At 37.4% G+C, this 27,456-nt stretch overlaps 1 protein-coding gene across 2 annotated transcripts in view; it reads left to right on the top strand.

The window, feature by feature from the left end:
- Positions 1–27,456, top strand: part of PIBF1 (progesterone immunomodulatory binding factor 1) — a 273,027-nt gene that overhangs the window by 220,372 nt on the left and 25,199 nt on the right. For both annotated transcript variants that reach the window (XR_009180643.2, XM_004468148.5), the window contains exon 16: positions 3,502–3,586. Coding sequence is in view for 1 of the 2 variants with exons in the window: in XM_004468148.5 (XP_004468205.2) it covers positions 3,502–3,586 (85 nt within the window). In the remaining variant the exon portion in view is untranslated. The remainder of the gene's footprint in view (positions 1–3,501; positions 3,587–27,456) is intronic.

Genomic DNA, 27,456 nt, shown 5'->3' with positions numbered 1-27,456 from the left:
AATTATGTTCCTTCAAAATTCCTGTTCCTCTTTTCTGGGTATTTATTTTAACTGTAAAGAATATTTATATTAACTGATTATAAAAATGTTTCTCTAGCTTATACAATAGAACTCTTTAAAGAACTAAGCAATTTCATGATTTTCTTAGGAAATTAAACAATACCACTATACCATACCCCCAAACCCCTTACAAATTTAGCTGTTTATACAATATATTCATTATCTAGAAAGATTAAATATGCTTCAAAGTGAATTTGTTATAATCATGTTAAAAGCTAATATTTGAGGTGTCACTAATAACTACTTTAAATTCCTCTATCATTAAAGTAATGTCTGTCTTAAAATTAGTAAAATAGTGTTACCTCTTCTCCACCAAGCCACAAGAGACAATCTGGGTTACAGAGTTTGATCTATAGTTCAAAACTAAAGGAAGCATAGAAAGAGAGTAATTAGCATAAATTTTCATGCCCTGTTGTCAGTTCTCAATTTATTCTTAACTTTTAGTAGTTAAAGAAGAAAGGACTGCATTGTCTACTTCTCTTGTAAGACTCAACTAGGTTATATTGATCCAGGAAGCTAAAGAGTAATATATCAGGAATATGTTTTCCTATAGCAGGTGAAACAGCCATAAACATGAGTTTCTGAGTAATAATTAACATTGAATTGAACAATTATGAGTGTAATATACCATTCAAGGTAGATGCTCTTATAAGGAGATTTGTTTTGTAGTGGCTTTATGAGTCACGCATAGAAGCTTTGTATTTTTCAAGGTAAGTTTCCACTGTTGTGAAATATGTCTTACGGAGACTAAATGTCTGTTGAGTAATTACATATGTATTTGAAAGAACAGTGAGTATACTAATAATCATATGTGGTTTTGGAGACCCACAAATTGAAGGTGGTCTTCCTTGTGGTTTGAGAGTATATTATTAGGAATATCAAAGGAAGACTAAGACTTTGAAAGTACATACCCAAATATTTTAATCATAGAAATAATATGATAAACTGATGCAGGAGGATTGCTCTGTAAACCTGTTTAGTCCACCCAGCCTTTACTCCATGTTATAGTTATTTTTGCTATTTAAATATATTCTTGAAAAAAGTTAAACACTACATATAAAGCATTTTTAAATAATCATATAGTCAAAATCCTTTAATTACGTCAACATTCCATCCCTATTTATACTACATTTTATTTAATGGGCTAGTTGGTATTTGAGGATATGTATGTGAGAATATATGCACTGCATGTGAGTATATATCTGTGAACTCTATGTACATGTATGTGAACATAAAATGCATATGTTCCTTAAATATTAGTATTCCTAATTATTGGGTGTTTTAGTTGTTGAAGAGATTTTATCTTCAAAGTGATTCCAGCTAAAGAGAGATTTGAATTCTAGAGTTAAAGAAACATCTGATCCTTACCATGCTATGGGGGACTTTTAAGGAATATGGCATTCAGTTTCCTTTTATACCATTTTTTTTTAGCTCCTCAGCTTAGAAGGATCTCTGGTCCCTAACTCCAAGAGTCCATTTGTTTTTTCTGCTGAGCTACTTACCTGTATTGCCTTTCAATGACTCTTTTCCTCTGATGCCTGTTTGTGTGTGTATGTGTTTTAATCTAAATTAGCAATACTATTAGCATTATAAAGAGTTTTATAGGTTCATTGCTATATCTAATCCTTCATTAGATAAGCCACATATCCCTTTGACATACTTTATTATTATTTTCCACTTTTACAGATCTGAACACTGAGGTTCAATGGGATGGTGTGTTTTGTGCTTTACACCACACAATTAAGTCAGTGGCACAGGTGGAAACAGAAGTCAGAATTGCACCTAATCTTTACTGTCAGAGGACAAATTGTGATATTTTCTGGAGAAGCACTCAGTTATTAGGAAAGAGAATGTGGACTTTTTTCCTCCTAAATCCATGGAATTACCAGTTCTTATAGAAAACCTACTACTATTCCTTGAATTTTAAAAACTTACAATTTATTTTTAATTGGGGGTTTTCCATTTTCTTTAAAGATAACTTAATGCATCTTACCCACTCGGCAGAATAATTCTCATCAATTTTACCTCACCAGTTTTGTCTTTATGTTTGAAGAATTATGTTACTTCAAGATTGCTTTTCCTAATTCTTATATAGTGCTAGCAGAGTAGATTCATACCAGTAGCTTTAGAAGAATATTTCATTTATTGGTTCTAATTAATATATGTATGTAGGATATTGAAACTCCAGCAGTATAAAATAGGACCAAATATTTCTCTTTTAAATATTAATATATCCTTACAGTTAGGTTCGCGAGATAGCTTTTCCCCCTCTCCTATCAGGAAATAGAATATATTTAAAGGAAACTGAAAGCGGACTTGGCCCAGTGGTTAGGGCATCCGTCTACCACATGGGAGGTCCGCGGTTCAAACCCCGGGCCTCCTTGACCCGTGTGGAGCTGGCCCATGCGCAATGCTGATGTGCTCAAAGAGTGCCCTGCCACGCAGGGGTATCCCCATATAGAGGAGCCCCATGCACAAGGAGTGCACCCTGTAAGGAGAGCCGCCCAGCACAAAAGAAAGGGCAGCCTGCCCAGGAATGGTGCCGCACACACGGAGAGCTGACACACAAGATGAAGCAACAAAAAGAAACACAGATTCCCGTGCTGCTGACAACAACCAACGGAAGCGGACAAAGAAGAAGACGCAGCAAATAGACACAGAGAACAGACAACCGGGGTGGGGGGGGAGGGGAGAGAAATAAATAAATAAATCTTTTTTTAAAATTTAAAAAATAAAAGGAAATTCACAATACACACTAATAAATTGAAGGTTAAACTGGAATTTAGAAGCAAAAATTATTTTCCCAAGTTTACCATAGATTAAATACCTTATTCATTTACCTAACCAAATTATATTTCTATTGGTAAATTTGAAAATTCTACTTCCAGTTTTAAGAATAACTCTTTTGGAGGGTGGGGGGTATATGGGACCTCATATTTTTTTAATGTAACATTAAAAAAATAAATAAAAACCAAAAAAACTAAAAAAATTAAAATGATAGCAACAAATAAATAAATAAATATTGATTATCATTTAAAAAAGAATAAATCTTTTGACTTTTAACTTTTTGTGTTTTAATATGTTGCCCACATTTACTTTCTCTTTTACCTTATATAAGTCCCTTCTGATCTTTTTACATTTCAGAAGTACATAGTCATCTTTAAAAGAATAATTTTATTCCCAAACTATGTAGGAAGGTTTTCTCAGAAAAGCTTCTTAATTGTATAGTCAAATGATTATTAAAAGAAAACGAATCTTTTTACAAAATAGCTAAGTCATTAAGTAAATCAAATATTACAATGGCTGATCTGATGTCTTTACAGACAATAAATTTATCTTTAATTTAGATCATCAGATTTAAGTTCACTGTTTTGCTGTTTTGCTATTTTTAATTAAATTTACAGCAGTGTGATGACCTTTTAAAATTTGGTTTTCTTCCAGCAATTTGCATAAAGAAAAGTCAACTTTACTACAGACGAAGAATCAAATGTCATTCGATTTAGAACAACTTCTAAATCATCGTGAGGTACTTCTTCCCTTTTATCATATTTTTTAACATCAGGTTTCTCTGGTGTCCATGTTGCATAAAAATTACTGGATCCCAGTTGTCCATGATATTAATGACTTCCTACCTTTGCATCTGACAGTTATCTGACCCCTTAGAGTTAGTTCTTATTCCTAGAATGCCCCTTCTAGTTGCCCCTGTATTGCCTTATTCATATCTCTCTCACTGAATTTCCACAGTATTTAATAATTATCAGTTTTATCCCTCCCCCTATTAGACATTTCATTTCTTTAGTATACCGCCGTTTTATTCATCACTGTGTACCTAATATGAACTATACAATATTTGTGGTGTACTTTATATCATTTTTTTTTCATTTTTTAAGATACTTAGATTACATAAATGTTACATAAAAAATATAGGGGATTCCCATATGCCCCACTCCCTACCCCTCCCACATTTTCACACATTAATAACATCCTTCATTAGTGGTGTACATTTGTTATAATTGATTAACACATTTTGGAGCATTGCCACTAACAGTTGGTTATAGTTTACATTGTAGTTTACACTCTCTTGTAAACTACATTTTTGTAAGTTATGGCAAGATATATAATGGTCTGTATCTGTCATTGCAGTATCATTTAAGACAATTCCCAAGTCCCAAAAATGCCCCCAGATTATACCTATTTGTACTTCTCCCTCCCCTCAGAACTCCAGTGGCTACTGCCTCCATCAATGATAAAAGTTCTTCCATTACTAGAATCACAATAAGTCTGTAGTAAAATAACAATAAATCTACTCTAGCCTATCGTTCATTCCCCAAACCTGAGGATTCTGGGATGGTGATGCCTACTCCACCTCTAATTGAAAGGGGCCTTAGATCCCATGAGCAGATGGATGGGACTATCTTGCTTGCTGTTGCAGACTTTTTCTTTTCCTTGAGATAGTCGTTGTCCATCATCATCTTGTTAGTTGTCCTGGTTGGGTCCAATGAACTAGAGGGTAGATGTTGCAACTCTGTTGAGATTTAGGACCCAAATGAAACATGGATAGCCCAAAGATTTAAGTCTCTTGGACATACATCTATCGACTCTAGTACTAACTTTAGGTTGAAATAGAAGGGGCAGAAGAGCCACGTGTAAGGAAACCATAACTGAGTCAAACTCTGTCACACTGGGGAGCATAAATTCCAAAGTAGAGCCCACTGGCAGGGCACCAAACTCCTGAGCTATCTGCCCTGCCTACAATGTCTGGATGTCTCCAGAGCCCTCAGGAGCCCTGCTATTTGAGGCAATATGTACTTTGGCAGTCAATGAGATCCTATCGAGACATATATAAGCATAAGCTCTAGAATGATCTCCCAACTCACTTTTGAGTCTCTTAACCTTATAAACTCATTTGTCTTTACACTTTCCCCCTTTGGTCAGGGTCTTTTTCCAATTGCATTATTAGTTGGTGCTTGGTAATACTCTCTCAGTGGCAGGGAGGCTCATCCCTGACTTTTCGGGAGTCATGTCCCACACTAGAGGGTAATGTGAGTTTGGCTTAGAGAAAGGCCACATTTGAGCAATAAGGAGGCTCTCAGGAGGTATGTGGTATACTTTAAAGTTGATAAAGTTATTTTATTTTTTCATTTGGTTCTCACCAAAAATCTTTTAGGGTAAATATAATCCCAATTTTCTAGAAGGACTAATGAGCCTTACGTGGATTGCCCAAGGCTAGCTAGTAGCTAAAAAAGAAATAAGCCCTATTTTGTTTTGCTTTTTAAAGTCAGGTTATTGAAGTATAATATACATGCAGTAAAATTCACCCTTTTTAGGGTATATTTCTATGCTTTTTAAACTAAAACATATGATTGTGTAACTGTCACCATAGACATTATATAGAATAGTTCCATCACCCCAGAACATTCCTTCATGCCTCCTTTGTAGTCAACCCTTTTTTTAGTCCCCAGGCCAGCAACCAATGATCTGTTTTCTACCTCTGTAGTTTTACCTTTTCCAGAATTTCATATAAATTAAATTATTCATATGTAGCCTTTTCTTCACTTAGCTTAATGCATTTGAGAGTCATCCATGTTGTTGTAAATGTTAGTCATTTGCTTTCTTTTTTCTGCTGAATAGTATTCCCTTGCATGGATGTACCAGTTGATGGGCATTTGTGTTGTTTCCTCTTTGGGGCATTTATAAAAACATGTGCTATAACCAGTCATGTACAGGTTTGTGTGTGAATGTAAGTTTCCATTTCTCTTGGGTAAATCCCCAGGTGCTGCTGGATCATATGGTAAGTGTATGTTTAACTTGAAAGAAACTGCCAAACTGTTTTCTAAAATGATTACATCTTTTGCATTGCCACCAGCAATGATGAGAGTCCTGGTTATCTTGCAGCCTTGCTAGCAGTTGGTATCGTTGAGCTTAATTTTTAGTATTTTTTCCACTGAATTACTCTGCTCCAACTTAGCTTTGTTTCTACAACTTTGTTATCCTAAAAGAGAATGAAATGCTCAAGAAAGATCATTGGTTGATGAGTTTCCTGAAGACATTATTTCCTGGTCTGGAAGAGGTATTTCAGATATTTGGGAAGAAATTATCAAAAGGATGCTACTGAGAGAGATGAACCCAGGGATGTTACTGGAAGGAGTTCAAAGGTGCCTATCCTCAAAATGGTGTCAGAGGAATTGGGGGATTGCCTCTATCTTAGTAATAACCTTTCAAGTGAATTCTCTTAAAGGTGCCTTTTATGTAAGGGTTCAAGGGGATAAGAAGATATCCCTGGGCTGGATTTTATAGATGACTTTTAGGTAGATAAATAGATTTAACAACAGGTTACCCAACTAAGTAAAACTTAGATGTTTATTTTTTCTTCTGACTCCCAACATTCCTGACTTTATCCATCATTACTACTGTAACTTACATCCTAGGACCCTGCCTTTTAATAATTTTCTCTTCACTGTGGAGGCCTGATATATTCACTGTACAGAATTTTCACAGATGTTTTTGAAATTAAATGTTTAAGAGAGAGTAATTACAGATAGTTATACCAACTACTTTTATTATCATAAAATTGTATTTAAAGTATTTTTTCAGAATGGCAGTTCTTTTTTATTTTAAAGGATTATGACAGACTGAAATTTTATAAGTTTAACTTACTAGATTTGGAATTGAGTAGATTTAGAAGAACATGTGTTCAAGCATGAAAATTAAATACTAGCAGTATGGAACTACTCATATAAATTGCCTACTACTGCATGGCATCGATGAAATTTGCATAAATGCATATCTAATTAAATAATTGTCAGTTAATTTTCATGCATTTGACAATATCTCTTCATTTTGGCAATTATGGTTTCATAATCCAACATCGTGGCTTTTGTTAATGCCAAACATGTAAAGAAAAGGAACTTTTATTCTTTTCAAAGTAAAAATTAAAATTTAATAAAACAAATCTGATACAGATTTTTAATATTTTTCTAATATTTTCTTGTGTCACGTATGCAAATACAAAAGCATGTACAAACTGCTTAAGTGGAAGTAGAGTAGCGGGTGACCTATAGAGTGCTTGGCCATCCACTTGAATGTTTACATGACCAAACAGCAGGTCTGCAGGATTGAAGTACTCGTTTTGTGCCACTGAGGATCATATTGTGCTTAGAATAGCTGGTAGACAGCAATTGGATAAGAATAACTCATTAATTTATTGACAATGCAAACCAGAGCCATGACTAGAATTAGGCAAGCAAGGCACCTAAGACACAAAATTTAAGGGGGAAATAGCTCTGAGTCATGCAAAGTGCCGGGTCAGCACCTGAGAGCCAGTGCCTCCTTAAATCTTGCCTCACTGGTTACTGGCTTGCCTCACCCTAGTGAGAATCCTGGAAAATTCCCTAATATGAGTCATTGTTTTAATTAGCCATATTTTGAAGATTTAAGTGAGGAATTCCTAAAAAGACCAGATAAACATTTTTAAATCTTTCATTTTCTTTTTGTATTGGACAGCTGTACCTGTAACTTTTTAAAAGGAACACTTAGTTCTGATAAGACTGTATATGGTCATGTAATATGAAATGAGATCACCAACTCATTTATGTAGTTATCAGTTATGTATTAAATGAAATAAGAAAACCAGGCAATTCAAGTTTACAATTCTAGGACATTCGAGGCATGGCCACCAAAGGTTTTTATTTTCTACATTAGTACTTGCTCAGAAATATTAGCTTTCATGTTAGGGATTCAATCATAGTCTGAAAATTCAAAACCTTAGATTTCAAAAAAAGATAACATTAACCTCTTAAGCTATGTTTTTAGCATTTATACAGTCAGAAGTAGTTGTGTGTTTGTGTATTCTTAGAAAAGAGAAAAGTAGTTATCTCTGTAATTATGAATGGTGTATTAAATGATTTTTATTCTCAATTTTTCTCCAAATGTATTATTCTAATACTAAGGAAAAATGATAAAAATATGACAAGGCAGTAGATGGAGAAAAATAGTATTTTTTAGATTGCCTTTTCAGGCTACAAAGCTCAACTGGGATGGGCAAATATGTTAGCTTGGAATATTTGCACAACAAATACTAGCTAAATGATTTGGTCATAAATTGAACTGAGAACTCCATCTATCCAAAACTCTCCACTCTAAATTCCCCAAATTCTGTCCCTTTACTCAGTAAAACCTTCGTTAAGCAGAGTAGGGAGCCAAGATTGCTTTCACTAATTTTTTGCTTTCATTAAGGCATAATCTAATGTCATGTCTTCTGCTTTTATAGAAGAACAAAACAAAATCTGGTGTGACCTCTGTTTGTTTTGTAAAAGTTTAAGGCAGTCTACTAGGTACTTCCACATGTATTAAATAATTTAACCTTTATAACAGCCCACTGAGTTAAATATTATTGTCCCCATTTTTACAGATGAAAGTGATTCTGATTAAAGTTAAATAACTCAACCATGATTACATATTAGTTGTCAAAACTAACAATAAATCAGTTTCCCCCCCCCCCCCCCCCCCGAAACAAAAGCTTGTGATTTTTTTCTCCTTAGTGCCATTTGGAGAAAAATGTCATGATGAATTATTGCTTGTTCCAAGAAAATTTTTGCTTCTCTAGATGAAGCAATATCCTCTATCTTTGTGTTAGAAAATGAAAACTAAGTTGTTGGGTTTTTTTAGGAGGTACTGAGGATTGAAACTGGGACCTTGTACATGGGAAGCAGGTGCTCAACCACTGAGCTACATCTGCTCCCCAAAACTATATATTTTAATATTTCCTTTTTGTCTTAGTTACTAGATAACTCAGAGTTGTATGTCTTATCCAGGTGGTATAATCATTCACTTTTTTTTCTTTTAACTTTTTATTTTGAAATAATTTCAAACCTATAGCACAGTTGCAAAAATCATATAAACCCATATATACAGAGAACTTCAACATACTTGCCCCCCCAGAGACCCAGATTCACCAATTTTAATATTTTGCCACAACTGCCAAACCATTCTGTCATTTGATCAGTCTATCTGTCTGTCTGTCTGTCTCTCTGACATTTGAGAATAGTTTATATACAACATGCTCCTTGAACACATGATACTTCCATGCAAATTTCCTAAGAACAAGGCTATTCACTCACTTTACTGTTTAGATACAGTTATCAAGATCAAGAAATTTGACATTAGTAGAAAGCTTACAGTTTATATTCCACGTTTTTTGTATGTCCCAATAATGTCCCTTTGAACCTTTTCTCCTCCGTTATTAGAGACCATCAAGACTCACATGTTGCATTATATATCATTGTCTCTTGAATTACTCTTTTTTTTTTTTAATTGTGGAAACATGTATACAATATAAACTTTCCCATTGAACCTCTCCCAGGTCTACCATTCAGTGGGATAAATGAGAAATCCCATTCTGTTGTGCTACCCTCAGCACCTCTGTTATGTGAACTTTCCCATCATCCCAAACAGAAACCTTATATCCATTATACATTAACTCTCCATTCTCCATTCCCCCTACCCCCACTCCTAGTAACCTGCACTCTGTTTTCTGTCTCTGTGAGTTTTCATATAATCAAATATTTTCATTTGAGAAAATATTTCCCAGCTGCTTAAATACCATACAGTGGGTTGGCATAACAGAAATTTATTGGCTTGTGGTTTTCAGGCTAGGAGAAGTCTAAAATCAAGGCATCAGGGAGGCGGACTTGGCCCAGTGGATAGGGCATCCATCTACTACATGGGAGGTCCGCAGTTCAAACCCCGGGCCTCCATGACCCATGTGGAGCTGGCCTACGCACAGTGCTGATGTGCGCAAGGAGTGCCGTGCCACACAGGGGTGTCCCCCACATAGGGGAGCCCCACGCACAAGGAGTGCACCCCGTAAGGAGAGCCACCCAGCATGAAAGAAAGTTCAGCCTGCCCAGGAATGGCGCCACACACACGGAGAGCTGAAACAAGAAGATGCAACAAAAAGAAACACAGATTCCCATGCTGCTGACAACAACAGAAGCGGACAAAGAACATGCAGCGAAAAGACACAAAAGAACAGACAACTGGGGTGGGGGAGGAATGGGAGAGAAATAAATAAAAATAAAACTTTTTTTTTATTAATAAATAAGTAAGTAAAATAAAGGCATCAGCAAGGTGATTCTTTCTCCCTGAAGACTTTGGTGTTCTCAACTGGCTGCCAGCGTTCCTTGAGGTTCCTTGGCTTTTCTGCCGCATGGTGATGTCCACTCCTTTCTCTTCTGGTTGTTCCATTGGCTTCCAGCTTCCAGTTTTTCCCTGTGGCTTTCTCTGACTGTCTGAATTTCATTCTGCTTATAAAGGACTTCAGTAATCTGGATTAAAGCCCAATCCAGTTCAGTTGGATTGAATGTAGACCAAGGCCAAGAACATGTCCAAACTGGGGTACATAATTCAGTCCACCACAGTTACCGTAATTGAACATCCTAAATTTATAACAACCTCATTTGGTTTGATACCAACTTAACTTCAGTAACATACATAAACTATGTTCCTTTATCCCTCTATCTCACCACCTTTATGAAGTTCTTTTATAAACTACATATTTATTCATTCTGAGTCCAAACCATTGAACTTTTTTTTTTTTTTTTTTTAACTTAAAACAACCCAAATTTATTATCTCACAATTCTGGAAGCCAGAAATTCGAATAGGTCTCAGAAAGCTAAAACTAAGGTATCATGGAGGCTGTGTTCTTTTCTGGAGGCTTAGAAAAGAATCTGTTTCCTTGTCTTTTCCAGCTTCTAGAGGCCACCCACTATCCTTGGCCCTCTTCAAAGGCAGTAACAGTGGGCCAAGTCCTTCTGATATTATTTTATTTTGGTCTCTTCTACTGCCACCCTCTTCCATTTAAAAAAAAAAAAATATATATATATATATATATATATACACACACACACACACACATATACATACACATATATATTTTTTTATATGATACTTAGATTACATAAATGTTACATAGAAAACATAGGGGATTCCCATATGCCCTGCTCCCTACCCCACCCAAATTTTCCCACATTAATAACATACTTCACTAGTGTGGTACATTCCTTACAATTGATGCACACATTTTGGAGCATTGCCATTAAGCATGGATTATAGTTTACATTGTAGTTTGCACTCTCGCCCACACAATTGTGTAGGTTATTTATGGCAAGATATATAATGGCCTGTATCTGTCATTACAGTGTCATTCAGGACAATTCCCAAGTCCAGAAAATGCCCCTATCATTACTTTTTATGTGTTTGCCTTTTCTATCTATGGAAATAAAAAAAGGAGTTACAAATCAAAAAATACCATAGTATTGTCATTTATATTTACCCATACTGTTACCTTTAACAGAGATCTTTATTTTTTCATGCAGCCTTGATCTGTTGTCTATTGTCTTCTCCTTTCAACCTGCAGAACTCTCTTTAGGTTATCTTGTAAGGCCTGTCTAGCAGTGATTGACTCCCTAAGCTTTTGTTTATCTGGGAATATCTTAATCTCGCCTTCTTTTTTGAAAGACAGTTTTGCTGGATATAGAATTATTGGTTGGCAGTTTTTTGCTTTCAGAACTTTAAATTCCATTAAATCATACCATTGCCTTCTTGCCTCCATGGTTTCCAATGAGAAATAAGCACATAATCTTATTTATGTTCCCTTAAATGTGACATGTTGCTTCTCCCTTGCAGCTTTCAGAATTCTTTCTCTTTGCCATTTGACAGTTTAATTATAACGCGGCATGGTGTGTCTTTTTGGATTTATTTTATTAAGAACTCATTGAGCTTCTTGGGCATATATATTCACATCTCTCATTGACTTTGGTAAGTTTTCAGCCATTGTTTATTTGAATATTCTCTTTGCCTGTCATCTGTTTCTTTTCCTTCTGGGACTCCAATAATGCAGTGTATATATATTGGTCCACTTGGTGGTGTCCCACAAGTTCCTCAAGCTCTGTTCACTTTTCTTCATTCTTTCTTCTTCCTGCTGCTCAGACTGGATTATTTAAATTATCCTAATCAAGTTCACTGACTCTTCTGCTAGCCCCATTCTGCAATTGAAGCCCTCTAGGGAATTTTTAATTTCTGTTACTGTGGTCTTTTCTTAATTTCTATCTCTTTATTGATATTCTCTTTATGTTCATCTATCATTTTCCTGATTTCCTTTAATTCTTTGTCCATGTTTTCCTTAAGCTCTTTGAGTATATTTAGGACCTTTTTATAAAAATCTTTCTTTGGTAGGTCCTAGGGTATGGTCATCATCATTGGTGATTTCCATTTTTTTAATCTTCCCCTTTACTTCAGCCACCACTTCCTGTTTCTTTGAATGTTTTGTAATCCTTTATTGCAACCTGGTCATTTTGATGCTTTAATGTGTTTAATTGGAATTTAGAATCTCAGGTGTCTGTTCCTAAAGCCCTTATTCAGCTAGTGTTATGAGAGTTTCTCTTGAATTTTGGGAACATTATAGCAAATGGCGATGGGGAAGATAACACCTTTCTCACCCTTTACAGACTATCCTGTGAAAGTGCTCTCTTTTAGAGCCTAGAGTTCAGAAAGCAGCCCAAGGCAAAAGCATAAGGACTTCCCTGTTTTCTGTGCATGCATCTTGTCTTGGTCTTGCACTCATGGCCCTAGGAATTCCTCTGTTTATATGGATATTAATGTCCTCTTTTAACTAGGAAAAAGTGTTTCCTCATGATCCCAGGTGCAACACTCTGCATACCACAGCTGGCACTCTTTTACCCCAAGCAGCACAATTTGCTGTTCTCCTATGTTTTTCTGTATGTTCTGGGACAGTGAACCTGTTATAGGTGTCCTGGTTCAGTCATTCATGCTGACCACACACCTTGGCACAGACAAACATTCACCCTATGAGCATGGAATGTTTTTCCATTTATTTAGGTCTTCTCTGATTTCTTTTAGCAATGCATTGCAGTTTTCTGAATACAAGTGCTTTATGTCCTTGGTTAAGTTTATTCCTAAATATTTGATTCATTTTGTTGCCTTTGCGAATGGAAATTTTTTCCTGACTCTTCCTAAGATTGATCATTGCTAGTATATAGAAACACTACTGATTTTTGTGTATTAATCTTGAATCCTGCCCCTCTTCTGAATTTGTTTATTAACTTTAATAACTAGGGAAGCAGACTTGGCCCAATGGATAGGTTATCTGCCTACCACATGGGAGGTCTGCGGTTCAAACCCCAGACCTCCTTGACCCGTGTGGAGCTGGCCCACGTGCAGTGCTAATGTGCACAAGGAGTGCTCTGCCATGCAGGGGTGTCCCCCGCGTAGGGGAGCCCCATGCACAAGGAGTGCGCCCTGTAAAGAGAGCTGCCCAGTGCAAAAGAAAGTGCAGCCTTCCCAAGAATGGTGCCGCACAAACAGAGAGCTGACACAATAGGATGACGCAACAAAAGGAAACACAGATTCCCGGTGCCGCTGATAAGGATAGAAGCGGTCACAGAAGAACACACAGCAAATGGACACAGAGAGCAGACAACTGGGGGGTGGGGTGGGGAGAGGGAAGAGAAATAAAATTAATTAATTTTAAAAATTTAATAGCTATGTTGTATTTTTTCAGGATTTTCTAGGTATAGGATCACATCACCTGCAAACAGCAAAAGTTTTACTTCTTCCTTTCCAATTTGTATGCCTTCTTTTTCCTCTTGCCTGAACCTCTAGCACTATATTAAACTACAGTGGTGAAAATGGGCATCCTTGTCTTGTTCCTGATCTCAGTGGGAAAGCTTTCAGTCTTTGTTTCTTGCCCTTTCTCCTTTACTGGTTGTGGAATAGGAGCAGAGGATGCGGTTGGTACTGTAAACCATGAAGGCTGAAGCTGCCTGCATTGCCGCAGCAATTGGTAAAGCTTCTCCTATCTTTCCCTGCCAGGCTTGGGACAGAGCCACAGCTATGTGCAGTAATCCAAGCTGTGTAGGCCAAGACCATCCATAGTTGCCCAGAGAGACTGATAAAGTTCCAAGCCCCTTCTTCCCCTACCTGGTATGGGCAGCAAACTAAGCCCATGTGAGTCAAAACTGACCACAATTGCCTAGGTAGACTGAAGAAACACTGGCCTCCCTCCTCCCCTGCCAGGGATGGGAATGGAACCTCTAGTATGTCCAGCAATCTAGTCCATGCAGGCTGAATGTGTATGCAGATGCCTGGAGAGAGTGAGGGAGCACTGTCCCTCTTCTGCCCTGACAGGGGTGGGGATGGAGGCAGAGATATGTCCAATAATCTAGTTTGTGCAGGCCAAAAGTGCCTACAGTTGCCTAGAGAGGTTGAGGAAACACTGCCGCCCTCCTATCTTATGAGTACTGAGATGTATCTACAGGTTTGCCCACCAATCTAGTCCATGCAGGCTGAAAGTGCCTATAGTTGCCTGGAGAGGCTGTTGCAAGTCACTCCAGCTTCTACCTGCCAGAGGTGGGGCTGGGACCTAAGCTAGGGTTGCAGTCTAACCTGGGTGGATAGAAGCTGGTCCGTATTACCTCTTTTTACTATAATTTTCCATCAATCCTGCTTCCCCTCATGCCAGGGGAAAGAGTTAAAATGGAGCCTACCAGCCTCTTTCCAATTTGGACAGGCTCAGACTTTAGCTGTTCTTAGGATTGGACCTTAGCCAGTCAAATTTACTAATCAGTAGTTGAAATCTGTGCCCAACTGTCTCTTCCTTCCTCGTTTTTGGGAAATGGAGCTTCCAACTCCAACGAGGGAATAGTTCCCGAGGCAGCTTACACTGCCAGCGGGGAATGGGCATGCTGTGCTCTACTCACGAATCTTCATTGCAGGTGGGCAGTCTCCTCCTCCCGTTCTTCCAGGTATGCTGCAGGATGCTCTTCTGGTTTCCTGGGTCCCCCAAAGAGGTGATTTAGATAGCTCTGGCTAATTACTAACTGCACTGTAGGATGAGCTGACTCTTGGAGCTCCTCATCTTACCCCCTCCCTTCTCTTTTTTTTTTTTTTTTTTTGGAAGTGCCAGACTGGGAATTGAACCTGAACTTTTCATGTAGGAAGCCAGCACTCAGCACTCAACCACTGGGTCACATCACCTCCCCTGAGTTGGTTTTTTTGTTTGCTTGCTTGTTGGTTTTTTGTTTTTAGGAGACCTCAGGAACTGAACCCAGCACCTCCCATGTGAGAAGCAGACATTCAACTGCTTGAGCCACATCCACTCCACCACCACCCCCTTCTTTAACCTATTTTTATAATCTTGCTGTCCACCACTTTTCCTTCGCCTCTGAGAAGAACTGAGTAAAATTATTAGAATATTGAGTAAAATGGTTAGTTCTCATTTAACAATCAGTGTTTTAAATAAGATGAGGGATATATGACTATTACTAATAGGTATGTTTCATTGAGAGTTTTGAATTATTTTCATTTCAGATGTGACTTTCTCACTAGCCAGGAATTCTTTTTTTCAGTAATTTATTTCCGGATTTGAATCCTTAGCCTTTTTTCCTTCTTCTTCCCACCCCCTTAGTTCTGCAAGCCATCTCAAAAATAGACAATTTCTAGATTTTCTGTATCCCTGAAAAAAAAAATCTAGAACTCTTTAACTTATAATTTTGTACCATCTATGATCTAACCTTCAACATGCCTGTCCATTCTTATCTATTCCTACACCCTCCCACACACATATACATCCTGGCCTTGCCTTTACTACTTTGATTTCCTCTGCCTATAATTCCTTCCCCGTGTCATTGCCTATGGTTAAAATCAATCCTAAAGAAGAGTAGGAATTCACCAGACAAAGATAGAGGAAGGAGAGAGCCTGTCAGTAGTGTTCTAATTTCAGGACCAGCATATGCAAAACTTAGATGAAAGAGCATTGTTTGTGTTTTCTAGGAGCTAAAAGTATGACTGGAGTTTAAGGTAGCCGTGTAGTACAGTGAAGAATCTGAGATTTTACCCTAGCTTTATGCTAACAAGTTAGCATGCCACAATTTCATGGATGCTGGCAGAAGACATGAGACTCCTGGGTCAGAGACAAAGAATTTTATTTACTCATACCAATAGCAGTAGCCAGTGTATCAGCATTTTTGCCAGTTCCCAGAGCCCAATTTCCAAGAGACAACATGAAGAATGCCAGATGACACATACGCTACAGGTAGGGTACATTACACTGGAGGAATCCCAAGCTTAGGGCATCCAAATCTTTTATAATGTTTTGTAAGCCTCACTGCCTTTTGCTTGGAGGGAGACATTATCCTTATTATACTGGACAATAAGGATGCCTACCTCTTGCCCCAGATGGAGATGCTATCTCTGTCTTCCTAGGCTGGTCACTGTATCGATATCCTTGACAAGAACAAAGGCAGTCAGTGCCCCTACTCACATGACATGCAGAAACACAAGAGACCCATGAAAAAGTATCTCCCAGCATTAGGGAGATGCATCAGATGAGTCTGGAGAGGTAAGCAGGGACCAGGTTAAGGAAGATATTTTATCTAGTATGGGTAGGTCCATCATACTGGCTGAGCTATGGAAAATGGACAGAAGAGGAGCAAAATCAGTGATAAGTGCCCCCCGTAGGAAGCTTTGATAGTAATTCAGTGAGTAGCGGTGGTGTCCTGTCCTAAACTGGTGATAATGGGGTCTGACAAAAATAGATCAGTTTGAAAGCAGTTCAGGATGCAGAATCATAGGGCTTGGTGATTGATTGGGTTTAGGGAATGATGACAAGAGGACCAAGAAATGATGCCCAGGTTTTTCTGATTTGTGTTGCTGAGTCTGTAGTGGTGCCACAAAGAGCATAGGGGTGGGGAGCAGATATAGCTCAAGTGGTTGAGTGCCTGCTTCCCATGTACAAGGTCCCAGGTTCAATCCCTGATACCACAAAAAACAAACAAATGAAAAAAACCAACTCTCATTGAGGAGCATATGTAGCTCAGTGGTTGAGTGCCTGCTTCACAAGTACAAGGTCCTGGGTTCAATCCCTGGTACCTCCTTAAAAAACAAAAAAATAGAACACAGGGATAATAGTGTTGGGGAAGAAAAGCTCAAGAAAATACCTAAGAGGATATATCCAGCCAAGAGTTAAACAATGTAAGTTCTGGCACCTAAGAAAGAGTATTGGTCTTGAGAGAGTCATCAACATTAAGGTGGACTTTATATTGTAGAAGTAGATTAAATGAACTAGAGAGAGTACATACAGAACAGGAAAAGGCCTACAACAGAATCTTAAGAGCACCAACATTTAAGGGATGGAGGAGTGAGCAGAGGAAAAAGTGCTTACACAAAGAAGAGTGAGGAATGACAGTGAAGTGGGAGGAATATCAAAAGAAAGTAGTGTCAGGGAAGCCCAGGAAGAACCATTCAGAAGTAAGTTGTTAGCAGGGACATTATGCTATCAAGAGGTCAGGTCAAACAACAGTAAAAAACAAAGTGTCCTTTGGATTCAACAGGATTCTAAATTAGTTTCAGTGGCACTAAAGGACGGATTATAGTGAATTGATGAGTGATGTATTAGACAGCCAAAGGGGTACTGATGCAAAATACCAGAATTTGGTTGGTTTTTATAAACGGTATTTATTTGGGGTAGGAGCTTACGGATACAAGGCCATAAAGCATAAGTTATTTCCCTTACCAAAGTCTTTTTCCACGTGTTGGAGCAAGATGGCTGCAACGTCTGCCAGGGTTCAGGCTTCCTGGTTTCCTCTCTTCCCAGGGCTTGCCTCTTTCTAGGATTAGGGTTTTTCTCTTCCCGGGGCTTGCTTCTTTATCCTCTGTATGCTTACTTCCCAGGGCTCCAGCCTAAGACTTCAGCATGAAACTCCAACATTAGAAACCCTCAACTCTGTCCTTTGCCATGTCTTTTATCTGTGAGTCCCCATGCCCTAATGACATTGCCCAATCAAAGCTCTAATCATAACTTAATCATGCCCAAATAAAGACCAGATTACAAACATAATCCAATATCTATTTTTGGAATTCATAACTATATCAAACTACTGCAAGTGAGTAGAAGTTAAAATGTAGACATGGGAAGAATAGACAACTCAAGATATTTGGAATAAGAAATATAGAATGACCAAGAAAGAAGCATGAGATCAGGGCTTTTACCCCCCCCCCCCCAAAGTTGGGAATTATCCAGTTTAAGTAGTGATGGGAAAGAGCTAAATATTGAAAGTACAAAAGAGAAGTGGTAATCAATTGAGCAAAGTGTTGGCAAAGAGAATCCATAGTAAAGTGGTAGGATTTAGGTGAAGACAGAAGGGACACCTTTTCCATTTTAAAAAGTAGAAAGGATTATTTTAAAATAAAAGTAAGTTTATAGTTTTGGGTGGTAAGATTTTAGGGAGGTCCCATCTAATGACTCTTTTTTTTTTTTTTCCTCTCCCCTTCCCCCCAACCCACCCACCCCAGTTGTCTGTTCTCTGTGTCCATTTGCGGCGTGTTCTTCTTTGTCCGCTTCTGTTGTTGTCAGCGACATGGGAATCTGTGTTTCTTTTTGTTGCATCTTCTTGTTGTTTCAGCTCTCCGAGTGTGTGGCGCCATTCCTGGGCAGGCTGAACTTTATTTCACGCTGGGCAGCTCTGCTTATGGGGCACACTCCTTGCGCATGGGGCTCCCCTAAGCGGGGGACACCCCTCTGTGGCATGGCACTCCTTGCGTGCATCAGCACCACGCATGGGCCAGCTCCACACGGGTCATGGAGGCCTGGGGTTTGAACCGCGGACCTCCCATGTGGTAGATGGATGCCCTAAACCACTGGGTCACGTCCGCTGCCGAAAATCGAATTTTGAAATAGCTACATAATGAGCAATGTGTATTACAGAAATATAAACAAATTGCCAAATTGTGTTAAGGGGACATACAAAATTGAATGCCCAGATATTTATTGTAGTACCAATCTGTGTAATTTTTTCCAGCAGTACTCAGCACCCTATGTGTAAGCATGGCAAAGATGAACTACTGGCTTGATGCAAAATTACATATATATACATGTATGTACATGTTCAACTCCACCCTTAAATTTTAAGGCTGCAGTTACCTTTATAGTACTTATATCGCTTATATTTTGAAATACTGAGGAAAAAGCAACCAACCAGACAGACAAGGCTTGAGATCATATCCCAGCTCCACTATTTAATAGCTGTGGATTATTTAGAAAATTATTTAACTTCTCTAAACTCAGTTTTCATCTTTTATATATATATATATATTCTTTATTAGAGAAGTTGTGAACTTACAAAAACAATCCTGCATAATATGCAGAATTCCCATACAACACACCTCCACCGACACCTTACATTGTTGTAGAACATTTGTTACAGATTATGAAAGACCATCATCAGACTATTACCACTAACTACAGTCCATAGTGTTCATATGGTTTATTTTTCCACACCCTTCCCCCACTTTTTTTTTAAAGATTTACTTTTTATTTATTTCTATTCTCTTCCCCCACCCCCACCATTGTCTGCTCTCTGTGTCCATTCTCTGTGTGTTCTTCTGTGTCTGCTTGTATTTTTGTCCGTGGCACCAGGAATCTGCGTCTCTTTTTGTTGCATCATCTTGGTGCGTCAGCTCTTCATGTGTGCAGCACCGCTCCTGCACAGGCTGCGCTTATTTTGCGCAGGGTGGCTCTCCTTATGGGGGCACACTCCTTGTGCATGAGGCTCCCCTAGCAGGGAACACAACTGCATGGCACGGCACTCCTTGCACCCATCAGCACTGCATATGGGCCAGCTCACCACATGGGTCAGGAGGCCCTGGGTTTGAACCCTAGGCCTCCTGTATGGTAGGCCAATGCTCTATCAATTGAGTGAAATCCGCTTCCCTCCCCCCATTATTAACATGGTATTTTCTTTGACATTGATGCAAGACTATTACAATGTGGGTGTTAACTACGGTCATAAGTTACATTAATTGTATTTTTCCCATGCATCTGCACAGTCTTAACACCTTGTAATAGTGATGTACATTTTTCCTGGTTTGTAGAAGAACATTCTTGATATTTGTTCCATTAACTACAGTCCTCATCCACCTCCAGGTTCACTATGTTATTCAGTCCCTAGATTATTCTCTAACTTTCTTTCAATTGACATTTACATCCCTAGACTACCCTTTTCAGCCATAATCCATTTATAAACCAGCTGTGATTTACACTCACTATAATGTTACCATCAATTCTATCCATTTCCACAATTTTATAGTCAAGCTAATTAAAAATTCTGTGTATCAGTACCCCTTCTCAGTCCTCATACTATCTCCTAGTAACTTATATTCTTGGTTTTAACTCTAATTGTAATCTTTAAATAAAGGTAATATCTACTTTGCCCATTTGTGTGAGGATTAAACTGTGTAGTAATGTTGCTGGCATGTAACAGTGACTCAACAAATGTAGTTCCCTTCCTTCTTTTCCTTCTGTTTCTACTCATCTTTCAAGCATCAACTCAAATATTATCTTTTCTGTGAAGCCCTCCCTAACTCAGCAAAGCAAAACTTACCCTTTTTACTACCTCTTCCATAGCACTTTTAAAATATTTCTATTAATGTTTGTATCACTAAGATATCATAATTATGGATCTCTCTTACACATTAGGATGCCTAATTCCTCTCTGTGTCTTAGCCTCTAGTGCAGTCTTTACACACAGTAAGTACTCAGTTAAGTGTTTATTGAATTTATTATGATCCTTTCCAGTCCTCAATAATAATTGCACTAGAAACTTTATTATTTAGTCAACTAGAAAGCTTTAAGAAACTGACATAATATATCCTTACCCTCCTACCGCCCCCCCAAAAAAATAAGTTTCATTCTCAACTGATATAATTTGAACTGGGAAAAAAGCACAGAGGCTCACCTAGACCCAAGTATTGAATTTCGGAAAACCACTTTAAAATAGCCAATAGGAAGTCATACTTGAAAGGTTTATCTAGAATAGAGCTACTCCTAAAACCCTGGACATGTGAGCAGTAGCCACAGAAACCTGATTCTAGCCTCTAAAGATAATGTATATTTGCGCATATAAGACATTGGCTCCTAAGAGCTGGGCTGTCTTTTACCCTCTCAGTGTTTCTGCCAATAATCTCTCAGGGCTCAGAGGCATTTCAATTGGTATTTAACCAGAATTCGTCAAGTCCTTACTTAGTACCTAGAATGTGCAAGGCCCCACACTTGCCTGAATGTTGGACTAACTCCCATTAACCCAGATAACTTGCCTCTTTCTGCAGTATATCATTTAACGAAAAGAAAACAAACCCTGCAGTTAACCAGGTTTCTTAAAAGTGAAGTCACAGTATAATTATCATTCTTTAATGTTATGTTCATGTTCCAGGATTCTAACTTGTATGTTCTTTGCAATTTCTCAGAAGGTTGCAAGGACATTTCAGGATCACAAGTGCCCCTTAGGCAATCCACTTCATAAAGAGTTCAAACAAATTACATATTTCAATATGTGTGTCATTCTTTTTGGTTCATACTTAACTGTTTTGAAAATGTCTTAAGAACACCTTTTTGCATGTTTTTCTTTTACACCTATGCAGTTAAAGTTTTTTTCTTTGTAGTTAAATTTTATAGTCAGCATAACTATAAAAAACCCTAAGTAAGTTAATTTTTTTAAAGAAGATATAATTCTCAAAATCATACATTTCTATCATAGTAGTGCTCTTCAAATTAATATTTGTTATTTTCTGTGTCCTGGATGTAGATGAGTACTTTAAAGAAAGACAATTATTATAGTGAAAACCTAAAACATACACACATTGTATGCTACATTTTCCCTGCAAAGCTTTAGTATGTTTATTTTTTCCACATAAGGGTATGTGAATTTAGGTCTGAGGAAATACAGAGATGGAAATACCACACACAAAAAAAAGTTCATTGCAAATGTTTAATTTAAACATACTTTAAGTATGACAGAAACAAAGACAAGTATTATTACTGTTATAACTTCTTTCTACCTAAATGTTCAGAACCCTTTCAGATCAATTATATTATACTACCCTACTTAGGGATCAGTTATAGATCGTCTTCAAACTAGTATTTATGGGAATAAGAAATCAAAGGAAAGAAAAGGTTTAAATTATTTCTCTATACCAAGACAAGTGTTTTGTTTATACCTTCTAGAATTTGACAGGGAATTAAGCTTTCCCTCCAAAATAAATGCTTTTCAGTAAATATTAATGTTTAATATTTGTATATTATTTTGTAGTCAACAGTATTTTTTATTTTCATTTACTACACTTAAGCCTTGCAACAGTCCTATGATGGTTTTGTAACGTTATGCAGAATCAGAAACTTAATCTCAGTATGTCCATTCTGTGGAATGTTAAATCTCCTCAATCTTGAGTTATGTAAAAGACTTAAATAACATTTAGATTTACATGGGACATAAGGGCTTGTACAAAAGTTAATAGAATTAGGTCAAAATTATTTTGGTTTCCATAAATATTTTGGTTTCTTCTTTAATCTTTTTATCTTTAAAATTACAAATGTCTTTATTATATCCTGAAAGTAAGAATCTGTCTTGTGTGAAGTAATATCTTATTAAAAAATACTTTATCTATCTATCTGTCTATATATACACCCTTTTAACTTTTTTCACATTTATTATAGGTCATATAAACCTGTCATTTTCTAGATGTTCTTTTGTATTTGTTTGTTTTCAAAGAATGAAATGTGTATTTTTCCCACTGTAGTTTAGAAGTTTGAGGTATATTGTTTTAAACTAGTAAATACCATTCTCTGTTATCAATAAGGAACAAGTGAATGACCTATTACTATCATTTCTACGCTGTGTTTTTATGACTCTCCCAGCATAGTAGCAGCTTATAACAAATTAGACTATTCTAGTTCATAAGGAGCCATACAAAACAGACTGCAAAGCTCCAGAATAAGTCTCTGGAACTGTATAGTGGCCAAGAGAGAAAGTCAACAAATAGAGGAGATAAATTGTGGTCATAATTCTGCCAGGCACCATATTGGCAATATTTGAGGTAAATTTCATAGATCAAGGGGCAAACATTGGCAGAAGAAGGCTGGGAATACAACATGGACAAAGTACGGGCCCTGGAGTGAGTTGCACTCTGGAAACTACGGTTAAAATGGAGGATAGGGTTTCGAGTCTGAAGTCAATGCTGAAAATCAGCAAGGATATGCATCAAAATCTGTCCAATTATGCAGAACTAGTAAAGGCCAGAAACTAGATAGCAACTAAATGAATATGGCTTTAGAAGGGCAAAGTGGAATGGTCAAAAAACCAGGCACCAGGAGAATATGAATACAGGAGGTAAAGCAGTGCACATAGAAGTCCATAGTACTCATCAGGAAACAGAGGAGCCAAACAATCTGGGCAAACCTGTCAGAGTAGAATCAGGGTCCCCACTCTTCTGAAGTAGATTTTAATACTGTCTTCCTCTACCTGGATCACTGTTGAGAATGACGCTAAGATCATATTCAGGCCCAGGAAAGATGATTTCAGGTGATTAGTGATGTCCTCTAGAGTCCAACACAAGGAGAGCAAAGCTGTCTGTCTATTGGCAAGTGTTGATAATTGTTCAAGTTGGGCAATTGACGTTTTCTGGGCTCAGTGTGCTATGCTCTTAGGAGCAGATGTGGCTCAAGCAGTTGAGCACTTGCTTTCCACATGGGAGGTCCCAGGTTTGGTTCCTGATGCTTCCTTAAAAATTTTTTTTAAAAAATGGAAACTCAACTCAGGGGAGCCAATGTGGCTCAGTGGTTGAGCACCAACTTCAATGCCCAGCCCTTGGTACCTCAAAAAAAACAAACAAACAAAAAAAAAACCTATGCTCTCTATTTTTGTGTATCTTTGAAATTTTCCACAGTAAAATGATTTACAAAATACTCTTTTAAAGAAGTATAAATATCCAAAATATGTACTTAGTTTATTTTATTTATTTATTTGGGGGGGGAGGTACCACAGATTGAACCCAGGACTTCATTCATGGAAGCAGGCACTCAACCACTGAGCTACACCTTCTCCCAGTACTAGTTTAAAAACAAGTTGGTTTTAACTTTGTTTTTCCTCAAGTAGGAAAGACACATGGAATTATCTGACTTGTTAGTCATGATGCATTGTTATCCCTATGTAAAAGCATGGCATTTAACTTCCAGTGGCGCACATAGTTTGCATTATACTTGTCAAAGCTATTTTCATCAAGAAATGCCATCTATGTGTCCCCTTGCCAACATCTTTGCAGAGTTTTAAACTTTCAACAACTTATTGGCATCAGTTATGCAATACTGTTAAGCAGCTGCTCTGCAGTTGAGCTGTTTTAATATCCCACCACTCTATGTAATAGTTAATTTTAAATGACCAATATATGTGCTTTTGAGTTCAAGAGAGCAATTTATCTCTCTGCCAGGATTGTTTGGTGTAATAATAACACTGAAGTTCCATAAGACTGTCCTTGCCCTTAAAATAAATAATTCCACATTTTCCATTTTGAAGTTCCATTAATGTACTGCAACATGGTTTTTGTTGTTATTATTATTTTGGTTTTAGTTTTATCTGAGTTTCAATTGTATAATCAGATGCAAATTACATTTGTTAATTTTAATGAATGATTTATTCTTGTATTACTGTAATTTTCTTATGTATATGACATACTAGAATTATAATATGTACTACTAGCTTTTTAAAATGTAGTGTAAAAGCATATCATGAAAAAGCAAAGTATAATGAATATTATTGTAAATAAGACCATTTTAGAATAAAGATCCCGAATGGTAAAAGAAGTAGGGGATTAGGATAGTACTTTTGAAGTATTTGAATTTTACAGTGAACAAGGAATACCTTTGTAATTTAAAAAACAGGAATTGGAAAAACATATTTTGGGTTTTGGGAAATAACTTTCTAAATTTATAGAATTTCTGTCTGGAATGGACTAGATCTGCCAGAATGGAGGGGCTTCAGATTTGGACAATCCACATTTTGTCTTCTTTTTTTTTTTTTTGGATCTACTGAGGCCAGAGATTGAACCCAGGACCTTATATGTGGGAAGCCAGCACTCAACCACTGAGCTCCCCATTTGTCATTTTTTGGGACAACTGCCCAGCCTACCTGCCTACTTACTCCCTAAGGTCCTGGGGTGAAGCCTGCCAGACAGACAAAGACAGACAATCTTGTCCACATATACAGAGATTGTAATCAAGTGTCTCATTCATCTGAATGGCCCATAATAGCAGAAGAACACATGTAAGCTGGTCTTTTATTCATAAATTAAAACACGTTACCAAGAACCATTAAACACCAAGAAAATGAAGAACACCAAAGGGAAAAACCACAATAAATAGAGAATCCAGTCCACTCTTCCAGAGAAAACAGAAATATTCTGGAACGAAAAAAAAGAACTTAGAAAATATAATTTGTTTCTTCAGAAAGATTTGAGAAAAAAGTATTTCTAAGAAAACAAAATCAATGAACAAAGAAAAGTTTGTGAATTTTTTTAAATTGCTAAAGTTAAAATCATGAAGTTATTATAAGTATAAAAATGGCTATGAAGGATGTAGGGAAAAAACAAGGCATTCCCCTAAAACTTAGAAAAAGATGAAAGGATGGAAAGTAACAGGGAAAGCTAAACAATATGGAAGATTCCAGAGAGAAAGAAAATATCTACAAAGTAATAAGAATCAGGTTGGCATCACACTCCTCAGAAATTTGATTTCAGAAACAAGTAATACCTAAAAGTTCTGAAGAAAACACAATACTTTTTCTCACAATGCCCTCTCTCAAGAAATTGATAGATTGTTTGCCATCAAATAACACACACACACAAAAAAAAAGGAAAAATGAGGATATAGGACACAGAAAAATTTGCCAAGATGTGTAATAAAAATAAATTTCAGAATAACAGCTGTGCATCAGTCCTAAAAGCAGTTGGTACAGAATTGATCCGAGCATCAAGAGGTAGGTACCCTTAAATAATATGATAAAAGGCATGTATTGTTTTCATCAGTGAGAAAAAGAAAAAGGCAGAAATTTTCAGAAGAGGTGGGAAAAAAATCACAATAAGAAAGTCAAGATCCAAATAGGAACCTAAGTAAACAGCATGATTTTGAGTAATAGAAGCAATATAAAAAAAATAATCCAGGTAAACTTGATAAGTGAAACATTCTCCTTTGATCATGGAAGGTTCCCTTTCTGTGACTCTAATCACTGTGACATTCAGTGACAGTATTTACAAAACATTAAACGCTACTACAAATAAACCGATAAGCCAATTCAAAAAGGGCAGTTATAAAACTGGAAAACTGGGAAGCAGGTGGAGCTCAGTGGTTCGGCATCTGTTTCCCATGTACAAGGTCTTGGGTTCAATCCGTGGTACTAACAGGGGAAAGCAAAAGCAAAATCTAGAGAAATTAAATATAAAACTCAAGTCCAAACTATAAAAGCAAAATCTTAAGTAGGGAATGGAGCCAAGAATTGGGAGTCAGACAAGAACAGGAAGAACTGAACCAGATTAGGAACAAACCAGAAGATTTCAAGATGATTTTGTCTCACAAAGGATCCCATTTTGTAATGACAGGTGTGTTTTCTAATTCTTATATGTTCTTTTGGTTTATTTATTTCTTGCTTGTTTTACCAGTTTGTAAATTGGGATCTTGTGAACTGCAATCACTTCATTTTTATAGTAACACCAATTAGGGAAAGACAATTTATGCCAAAAATGTAGGTAAAAAATATATTAAAATATCCTCATATGGGAAGGAGATGTGGCTCAAGTGGTTGAGCTTCTGCCTAGTACACGAGAGGAACTGGATTTAATTTCCAGTGCCTCCTAAAGAAGATGAGCAAGACAGCGAGCTGATGCAACAAAGAGACACAAGGAGGAAAATACAATAAGAGACACAACAAAGCAGGGAGCAGAGGTGGCTCAAGCAATTAGGTGCCTCTTTCCCACATGGGAGGTCCCTGGTTCAGTTCCAGTGCCTCCTAAAAAGAAGATGAGCACACAACTAACAAACACACAGTGAGCACAAACGAGGAAGGGGGGAGAAATCAACCAACCAAATCAATCAATCCTTCTAAAATCAAAAAAGAAAAAAGTCCATTAAAAAAAATCCTCGAAGTCAGGTCTTCCTGGGTTGTTTTTTTTTTAACTCAGCATAATCTTACCCCTACCCCAACAATATAACCTGAAAAATATCTCAGTCATTAAATACTAAAACACAGTGACATTGGTGAATGACTAGACAGACCATTAGAACAGAGTTATAAAGTTAAGAAAAGAAACCATAAAAGTAACTTGAGGGGAAGCAAATTTGGCTCAATTGATAGAGCATCTGCCTACCATATGGGGGGTTCAGGGTTCAAACCCAGGGCCTCCTGACGTGTGCAGCGAGCTGGCCCACGCACAGTGCTCATGCGCACAAGGAGTGCCATGCCACACAGGGGTGTCCCATGCGCAGGGAGTGTGCCCCCGCA

The sequence above is a fragment of the Dasypus novemcinctus genome, chromosome 15, assembly GCF_030445035.2.
Source record: "Dasypus novemcinctus isolate mDasNov1 chromosome 15, mDasNov1.1.hap2, whole genome shotgun sequence".
Lineage (NCBI taxonomy): Eukaryota > Metazoa > Chordata > Mammalia > Cingulata > Dasypodidae > Dasypus > Dasypus novemcinctus.
Note: the sequence above shows the minus strand (reverse complement) of the source record. Positions and strands in the feature narration are given on the sequence as shown.